At 64.4% G+C, this 9,202-nt stretch overlaps 1 protein-coding gene across 7 annotated transcripts in view; it reads left to right on the plus strand.

Annotated features, from left to right (window-relative positions):
* ADARB1 (adenosine deaminase RNA specific B1) overlaps positions 1–5,819 on the plus strand; it is a 96,351-nt gene extending 90,532 nt beyond the window's left edge. For 6 of the 7 annotated variants that reach the window (XM_039840064.1, XM_039840062.1, XM_039840066.1 and 3 more), the window contains 2 exons: positions 4,525–4,703; positions 5,434–5,819. In XM_039840064.1, coding sequence (XP_039695998.1) covers positions 4,525–4,703; positions 5,434–5,613 — 359 coding nt within the window. In that variant the 3' untranslated portion in view covers positions 5,614–5,819. The remainder of the gene's footprint in view (positions 1–4,524; positions 4,704–5,433) is intronic. The other variant, XM_039840067.1, reaches the window with a different exon arrangement.
* The last annotated feature ends 3,383 nt before the right edge of the window (positions 5,820–9,202 follow it).

Consider the following 9,202-nt stretch of genomic DNA (forward strand, 5'->3'; position numbering starts at 1 on the left):
CCAGCGGGTGTGTCAGCGTGTAAGTGTGGACGGGACCAGTGGGTGTGTCAGGGGCGTGAGTGTGGACAGGAACAGTGGGTGTATCTGGCGTTCCCGTGCCCGTTACTGGCTGTCCGTTGTTCCCTTTTAGAATTTCAGGGGTAACGGTAGAGTGAGCGAGAGCTCTCAAGTCCTAGCTTCTCAGTTCCCCCTTATTTGTAAGGACACAGTTAAGGTGTTTTTATCCTTTTGAAAATATCATCTTAAGCTCAAACTAAAACCGCGACCCTGCGGTGCCGGGCCAGTGGCTGTCATCAGCTAGTAGAGCACTTCCGTCGGCCACATGGCTCCGAGCGAGTGGAGAACGGGCTCGTCCCAGACCAAACCTTACAGCTCCCTGACCTGAACCATTGCTCTTTAAGGGGTGAGGTAGACCCTGCTAAAACCTGCTGGTGGCGAGCCGAAGCTGCAGCGGCCACAGGGAAGGCACAGGGCGCCTGTGGGCACGCGTCCCTGAGCTGGGCGTGGCTCCCTGTTCAGCCCCTGCTGGCTCCGTCTGAGGGACGAGAGGTCCAGGTGACTTCAGCTGTCACTCGTCTTCCGTGTTTGTAGACGCATACAGCATGTGGCAGCGGGAGACGCTGTCAGCCCTAACTGGCGCCTGCAGCCTGAGGAGACAGGGCCGCTCTGCTGAGGGGACCTTCTGGGCACCGAGGTGCCTGGATGCGCACGTCTCAGCCCCGAGCTGGCCCTACAGTGCGGCCTCCAGCCATTGGGCCCCATGGCCCCGTGACCCTCCGCGGCCTCTGCCCGAGGCCCACCCAGCCCCCCCCAGGGCCCACCCCCTTGTCTCTTTGGCAGCTAAGTTGGTCTCTTCCTGAAGGTCGGGACATCCCCCAGCGTCCACCCAGGTGTGTGGCTAGTTTCCTTCTCCTGCCTCCGGGTCTGAGGTCCCCGTGTCACTGTGCCTGCCCCTGTCCCTGTCCCTGGAGGCGTCGGCCAGGGTCTCTCCTGCCTCACGCTCTCCTTGCCGTCTGTCCTGCTCGGTCACGGCCCCGTGTGGCCTTCTGCTCTGAGGGACACCCGTGCCCTGGGGCCTGCCTGGCAGGACGGGCCGGCGCCCTCGGAGTGCCTCCCAAGGCGGGGGGACAGGGCCCGCCGTCGCTCCTGAAGTGCTCCGCATGGGCATCCGCGTGGGCGTCCGTGTGGGCCGGCCCGGCGTCTCCGGGGACGTCCCAGGAGGAACAGCTGTGCCTGTGTCACTGCCAGGTCACGTCCTGATGTGCAGCTCCTTCCCGTCGCTGGCCCAGCTTCGTCCACATCTGCCTGGGACTGCTCCCAGCCTGGGGCGGTGGCCCGCCGTCCTCACGGGGACGCTGAGGGGCAGACACTGCGGGGGTCACTGCACCTTGGGGCCTGACCCCAGCCTGACTGACCGTGCAGCTGTGTCTGGGGCTCGGCATTGGGGCAGCCCCGCTGCTGTGCCTGCTGGTCCCAGCCCTGCCGTCCTGCGTCCCTTTGTTCAAGTCCCTTCTGTCACGTGTTGGTGGCATGGTGGGAACTCCTGTTCCAATGCCCCAGTGCTGTGTCATGTTGGGGACGGCGGTCTGAGAGTCCTCCATGCCGTGGTGCCACGTGCCGTGGGGGTCCCGGCCAGGCGGCCAGTAGTACACACGTCACCTTCCGGACCAGAGACTCAGGCGCCTTCCCAGGTGTGCAGCCTTCCCGAGCCCTGGCCGAGCCATCTCCGCCTCGGGGCAGATCCTCGGCACCGGCCGGGGTTCGCGAAGGAGCCGGGAGCAACGCTGAGGCTGCCCGGGGCCCTGGCTCAGCACCGGGACCAAGGCCTGGCCCAGCTCGCTCAGGGGGCTGGGCTGGCCCCGTCACGTCTCTCTGCTCGGGGCCTCTGCTGGGCAGGACGAGGGAAGGCTCCCTGCTCCCCACCGAAACAGCAGGTGCGCTCACCACTCGGGGTCCAGGGCGCACGGCGCAGAGGGCCAGCGGGGCCGTCACCGTCACCACCACGTGCCCCAGGTCCTCACTTTTTGTGCCCACCCGGGTCCCCGTCCACTTGCAGGACACGGGCCACTCCAGGCGCGACTAGACCAACGACCGACAGCTTCGGACACAGGCCGTCTGCCTCTGATGGCGTCCGCTTCACCCCTCGGTGGCCCGCGGTGGGCGAGGGCCCTTCGTGCCGTGAGGGTCCCTGCACGTCGTCGGCCGGCTCGGGGTGCGGTTTGCTCCAGAGCCGCCAGCTCACACACCTTGTTTGCCCGGCCTCGCCAGCCTGGCTTCCCAGCTTCCCCGCGGCCGCGGTCAACTCTGGCCCGGGGACTCTGACCATCTGAGGACGTCCTGCCCCAGGAAAAGCTGGTGGTTAGCACCGGACGCCCCGGCCGGCTGCTCCCTTTTCACCTTATTTGCTCCAATTTGGCTAAAGATGGCACTTAAAAATATTTGTACTATCAGGTCTTGCTTTTTCAAGTAGTTAGTCGACCGTTTCTGGTTTTAATGCAAAATGGCGTAATCCTAGCTCAGTGTCGCTCCGCAGGGGCCCTCTGTTTTCACCGTGTCACGGGGAGCAGTGGAAATGCCAAGGAAGGTAACCACATGTGTCACCACTTACGTGAAAGGCTCAGTCCCACTGTGGTCAGTGTGTCCCACCAGCTGCGCTTACATGGTCCCCGCCCGCCCGCCAGACCTCTCCCCGGCTCTGTGCTCTTGAAAGGCGTGGCCCTGAATAAGCTCAGTGACAGTGCAGTGACCTGCGGGCACTTACTGCATGCCAGGCAGGTGCCAGATACAGTGCACATGTGCTAGCAATAGCTACCGAGGACCCGGACACCCCGACCGCACCGCGCTGATGGGACCCAGAGTGTGAGGCGGGATCCTGGCCGGAAAATTAACACCCGAGAGTGCGGTGACGTCAGCGACACGCCCGACCGCTGAGCCCCGCGGTGGCCCCTGGCCCCGTGATGCAGGGCGAGGCCAGCGTTCCCTCCGCCCGGTCTCGCCCTGTGTGTGACGGCCCCTGACTGCCCTGGCTGCCAAGCAAGGACCTGCCTGGACCTCTGGACTCTGGAAGGGCCCGTGGGTCCCGGCTGGCTGTGGCTCCTCGGCAGCACCCACGAGCATGAGGTGTCCATCGAGGAAGCAGGCAGACGAGACCATGCCAGCCACCCGTGTTAATCAGCTGGGACTTGAACGTCTACACCCTCCAACACGAGCGAGCAGCCTTTGTCGGATTCCCGGGAAGGTACATAGCACGAGCGGAAACGACTCCGACGGATACGCGAGCGGCAGGCAGACCGCGCTGGCCCGACGGCGGAAACCAGTGTGAACCTGGCGGTCTGCAAAGCCTTCGGCAGGTGTCAGAGCGAGTCGTGGGCGCTGCTCTGGCCACGGGGCGAGGGGTGAGCTCACCGACCCTCGTGGCCAGGTGGGTCTCAGGTACCTCGGAGCAGAGGGGCGCAGGGCGAGAGGCAGGTGTGGGACAGTAGCCGAGGGGACCCTGCGACCTGAAGGTGCCGGAGCCTGCGCACAGCCCCGCCCCCGGCTCGTGGCCGCAAGGTCTCCGGGCGGCAGAAGCCGAGCGGCCAGAAGCTTCCAAATGAGCCGCTGCGAGGTTGGACCTGTGGGATGGCATCAGGGACAAAGCAAGCCAAGCCGACAGGTGACAGACATGACTCCCCGTTCTGAGGACAAAGTCGTCTCGTAGAGGAGGCAGGCGGGCGTCGAGGCAAGGCGGCAGCTCTCAGGCACTCAAGGAGGCGCGGGTGCTGCTCCAGCAAAGTGCCGCCGACCGCAGCGGGTGCTGTGGCCCGGGATGAGGCCTTGGGAACCGCGCGTGACTCGGAGTGACTCTGCAGCCTGCCGGAAACAGGCCCCGCCTTCGAACAGAGACCCTGCCTGGCTCTGAAAGGTGCTTTTCCGCAGAGCAAGGGCACGTCACCGGCACCACGGACCCTGGGAGAGGGGCGGGGCTGCCGTGAGTGACAGGAAGCCCAGGAAGCCTGTGAGGACTGGTTCAGCCGCGAGCAGGGCTGGCCAGAGGTGACGGTCTGTGCCCGCATGGCCGGCCCAGCCCTGTTGAAATGCAGCGAACACACACCGGGGCCCTTGCTAACTGGCGGTTCTTGCGTGTGTGGGGGGGGACAAGGGGGCTCACGATGAGGCGGCCCCCATGTGCGGGGCCTGACACGCTGAGGAACGTCCTGCGTGGCTTTGGACCCTGAGCTGTGCCCAGGAGTGATTCGTCCTCGGCACAGGGCCACCCAGCTTCCCAGCTGTCACCCCCGCGACCTCAGAAGTGCTCAGAGAGCTCACGGTTTTAGGGTCCATGGGCCTTCTGCCCCCTCCAGCAGACTGCGTTCCTGGACAGCAGGAGAGGGCACTGGGCAGGTGTGAGCCCACCCGGGGAGCACACACCCCACAGTGCGGGCCCCGTGTCACCTCGCCATGTCCCCCCGCGGTGCGGGGCCCGTGTCACCTCACCATGCCCCGCCAGTGAGGGCCCGTGTCACCTCGCCATGTCCCCCCCAGGCATCAGCAACGCCGAAGCACGGCAGCCAGGGAAGGCACCCAACTTCAGCGTCAACTGGACGGTGGGTGACTCGGCCATCGAGGTCATCAACGCCACGACGGGCAAGGACGAGCTGGGCCGCGCCTCGCGCCTGTGTAAGCACGCGTTGTACTGTCGCTGGATGCGTGTGCACGGCAAGGTACTGCGGTCCCCACCAGCGCCCGCCCGCCACCGTCCTCCAGACGCCCCTCCCAAACCTGACCCCTCTGGTGCTGTCTGGCCAAGAGCCTGGCCCCGGCCCTTCCGTTAACGGAGCTCAGCCTCACAGGCAGCCTTATCCTCCCAGGCCGCCCCCACCCCTCCTGCCCGGAGCTTCCGTCGCCCGCTGCGGAGGGGCCCGGCAGCGAGGGCGTGCGGGGCTCCACGACGCCCGCCAGGAAGGGCTGTCAGCAGCAGCAGGGCCCCCTCGTCCCCAGATAAAGCCTTAGTAGCCGTGTACTTCTAGTTTCTGCTGCCCGAGTCAAGTTCGTAGCATTCATTCATTCATTGCGCGGCTGGCACTGAACTTGGCGTGGGAGCAGCAGGGCGGTGTGGGACGCTCGCAGAAGCGAGGCGGCCAGCCTGGAGGCAGCTGTCCCGTGACACAATGCCCTTGACCCCGGAGGCCTGGTCTCTGTTGCCACACGTCAGTGGGCCGTTAGCAGGCGGCTGTGGGTTGCCAGAAGCCCTGCCTGTGTATCCCCAGGGCGGCTCCCTGGGGTGGGAGCTCGGGTGGGACGGGGTGTCCAGGCTTTGTCCCTTGGTGGAAGGCACCTTGGTGGTCCCCCCAGAAGCCAGCACGGCACTGATGCCGTTTTTTGAACGTCTTGCTGGGTTTCGGCTTCTGTCACCGCTCACGTGGCCGTGTGCTTCTTTCTGTCTTTGCACAGGTCCCCTCCAGCTCGCTGCGTGCCAAGGTCACCAGACCCAACATGTACCATGAGTCCAAGCTGGTGGCCAGGGAGTACCAGGCGGCCAAGGCCTGCCTGTTCCGAGCCTTCGTCAAGGCGGGGCTGGGCGCCTGGGTGGAGAAGCCGGCCGAGCAAGACCAGTTCTCTCTCACGCCCTGACCGGGCCCGGGGGCAGGCGTGGCCGTGGGGCCGCGGCCCGCACCCCCGGCGGCTGTGTGGCAGTGTCCCCATTCCATTACCCAGTGACCACTGTCAGTCTCAGTTTACTTAGAAATCGAGTTCTACTGAGTAGGGCTTCCTCGAGCGTAGGAAAATAGAAGTTACTTCGTGTGAAATTCTTGAATAAATAATTTATTCAGAGCTAGGAACGTGGTTTATAAACTAAAAAGTAATTTTGTCAGGTCTCTCTTAGGCCACATTGCTCTAATAGCAAAAGGAGCATTTACGTGGGGCGGGCGGGAGGGTGCTGTGGGGGCTGCAGCCTGGAGGAGAGAAGCGGTTCCAGGCGCCCGGCCGGCCCCCCGCAGACCCCGGCACCCCGCAGGCACGTGTCCCGGGAGACTTCCTGGTTTACCTCTGAATAATCAGCACTGTTTAGCTTTGGGGACAAGGATGAGGCCACGGGGCCACCGTACAGGACACGGCCCAGCCCCGCGGCCTGGGGGGTGGGGGGACGTGGGGGCCACACAGGGACCCCCGGGCTGGGGGCAGAATTAAGCGCACAGGTGCCCGCTTTGGAAAACGCTAGTGGAGGCCTGTTTTAGGTTGTCCTGTCCAGCTTTATCAAACACACTTTTGAACGATAACAGATATTCGATAATAAGCTGGCCATACAGTGGGCGTAGATGGCCATGGCGGGAAGGGATGCATCTGGGGGGCCTGGGGTGCTGCCCAGCACCCTTTGTACATAGGACGGTCCAGGGCAGGGGAGCAGGAGGTCGGGGTCTGAGGCCCAGTGCCCCACCCTGGTGGGATCCACACTGCTTCCGCTTGGGGGGTGGGGGGGAGCCGGCAGGCACCCGAGGCAGAGACAGGGTGGACCCCACCCAGAGTGAAGGCAAGGGTGTCAACCCCTGTGTCTGCGGTGTCCCGTGTCCTTCACGGGCTCAGAAAATGCAGGACAGGAGCACAGCGGCCACTCTTAGCGGGATTCAGACCGCAGGTTGGGCCTCCAGCGTCTCAGTGTCTCATGGGGACGCGTCCCCCGTGGCAGCAGGAGTGTACACCCTGGGGGCCACCCCGGTCGGGACGAGCATGGCCCGCACCAGCCCCGGCCCCTCCTGCAGGTCCTTGGCAGCTCGGCACCCGCATCCTCTACAGATGGTATTTTTTCTAATGGGGTTGGGAGATGGACTTAGTTTTTTAAAAGTCGAGGGTTTCTATGGCAAAGCCCAGTGGAAATACGTTTTCCAGATACACACATGGTTCTGGCTGAGTCACGTGAGCCTCGCCCGGCCCCTGTAAACGCCTCTCCCCATGTGGCCTGGACCCCGGGCTGCACTCTGAGCCTTTCCTGGTCGCTCTGTGCCACCATCCCAGACAGGCTGTGCAGGGCTCACCCGGATGGTACCCAGGCATGGCCCGTGGGTGCCTGGGGGGCAGTGGGAGGTCGGGGAGCCACGCCAGGGGCAGGGAGGGAAGGGAGGTGTCAGTCGTGGGGGAGGCACACACGGCACTTCAAACCCCCCCACACCCCGGTACACGTCGGCAGCTGCGTCTTTGAGGCGTGATTTGCGTCCAGGGTCCTCAGTCTGGACTTTAGAGACTTAACAGAAAAGTCGACACAACCAAGGAGTTGGCTTTTGAGAAAAATCTGAGGACTTGAGCCAGTGGGGCCAGAAGGCTTTGTTCTGTTGCCAAACCTGAGATGCCAGCCCCGCAGAGACCAGTCATTCCCTGTCCAGGCCGCCGGGCAGCTGCCAGGGACGGAAAGGCCAAGCCGAGGCGTGAGCCAGGCTCCCCTGGGTGGGGCCGAGGCCGGGGACAAGGTCAGGGAAGTCATCCCAGCCACAGTCACCTGCTCAGGGTCCACTGTCACTTCTCAGGCAAGGGACGCCAAAGAACAGCGTTGGCTCCGAGTCGTCGCTCGTCTGTCTTCTCCTGTTCTGGAGTTTGTCGCTGTGTGATCCAAAACGGTCATCTTGAAACGCGCCAGCCAGCCTCTCACGGGGCGTAGATTCCCCAGTTTGCTTTTTTCCACACAGGTTTGTTGACCTCCAGACTTTGTGAGGACAGTGCTGCTCCTACAGAATCTGCGACCCGCAGGCACCCGGCCCGGGGGCCTCTGCGGACGGCTGCTGGGGGCCTGGAGAGGCCACGCCCCCCCCCAAAAACCCGCAACACAGACGGGTCTGTCCATTTCTAAACTACATCCACCCACATGTCAGGTCTGCCCTAATCATAGATTTGACCCAGCAAGAGGACGTCAGCCGGTTCTCCCACCTCCACATCCTGGGAAATCAGAGACTCTCCGGAAAGGGTTCCGTTTGTCGCCTCATCTGTGTCAGTGGGAGACGCACAGCACTTGTCACCTACGTCCTTGTCCCCGGCGTGTCCCTCGGCCATCTCTCCTGGCCTGAGGCCAGCCGGCAGGATTGTGTCCATACCGTGGGGGTGTGGAGGGGACAGGGTCCTGCTCCTGGCAGCGCCAGCTGGACCTCCCTGTTCCCCGGGTGGAGGGACGAGCCCCCGGCCCCAAGGACAGCTGTTCGGGTCCCAGTGTGGCAGGTGGTGTGCAGGGAGCTGTGGCTGTCACCTGGGCGTGGCCGCGAGGTCGGGCACAGTCTGGGGGTGCTCGTGGGGCAGCCCCAGAAGCCGGCAGCCTCTCTACACTTGGGCGATAGCTTTAAGGTCCACTTTAGAATTCGGACACTTGACGTGAATGTAATTCAGCCAAGACGCCCCTCCGCCCCCCTCCGTGTCGGCGTTCACACCACACGTGACCACGCATGAGCCCCGCACATGCAACCAGCGGGCGAGCATGAGACGCTGCCACGTAGACGGAGCGTTCGCCGTGTTCTCAATAAAACCGCACATTTCACGACACGGTGGTGCCGGGAGTGTCCTTTCTCACTCGCTCTCCTCGGTGCCTGGAGGGTCAGGCCCCAGGCCAAGCCTCACGAGCACCGCTTGGCACCGCGTGCCGGCGCCAGCGCAGAGCTGCGGCCGCCATCTGGTCCGGTCAGCGGCGCTGCGCCCGGCACGTCCCCTTCCAGGGATGGACTCTGGGCCCCTCCCCCATCTTCCCGGGCACCTTGGCGGCTGCCGCGTGTCAGGCTGCAGGGGGCACTCGAGCTGCCCCTGCTCGCATAAAAGGGTGACGACGGAAGCCCGGTCACCTGTCGGGTGTGACGGGTGGGGACAGGCCACAGACCAGGCAGGTGGGGCCCACGCAGTGCCAGGCGACTTGCTCACGCGTGTGGCGTGTTGCTTAGGACTCGCATCGCAGTGGGGCGTTTACGGTGAACCGGTGGGCGTGGGCGCCGGGCGCCCCTTACGCCTCACGGCCGAGAGGACACGTGGATGCCACACGCGTGAGCACAAGCTCACGGGCCAGGCCGGTGGGGCCGCGGGCGGTCACGGCGCGCGTGGCGGGGCTCGGGGGGAGTGTTACTCTCCTGTTCTAAAACTCGTCTCTTTGTCTTATTTTTCTACGATTCAATGAGAACGACGTCCTGGGCAGGCAGCGGCTCCACGCCCACGGCAGGCAGTGACACGCTCGTGTCGGCTCTGAGTCTGCTTCGTTCGT

The sequence above is a fragment of the Pteropus medius genome, unplaced genomic scaffold, assembly GCF_902729225.1.
Source record: "Pteropus medius unplaced genomic scaffold, Ma_sr-lr_union100, whole genome shotgun sequence".
In the NCBI taxonomy this organism is placed as follows: Eukaryota; Metazoa; Chordata; class Mammalia; order Chiroptera; family Pteropodidae; genus Pteropus; species Pteropus medius.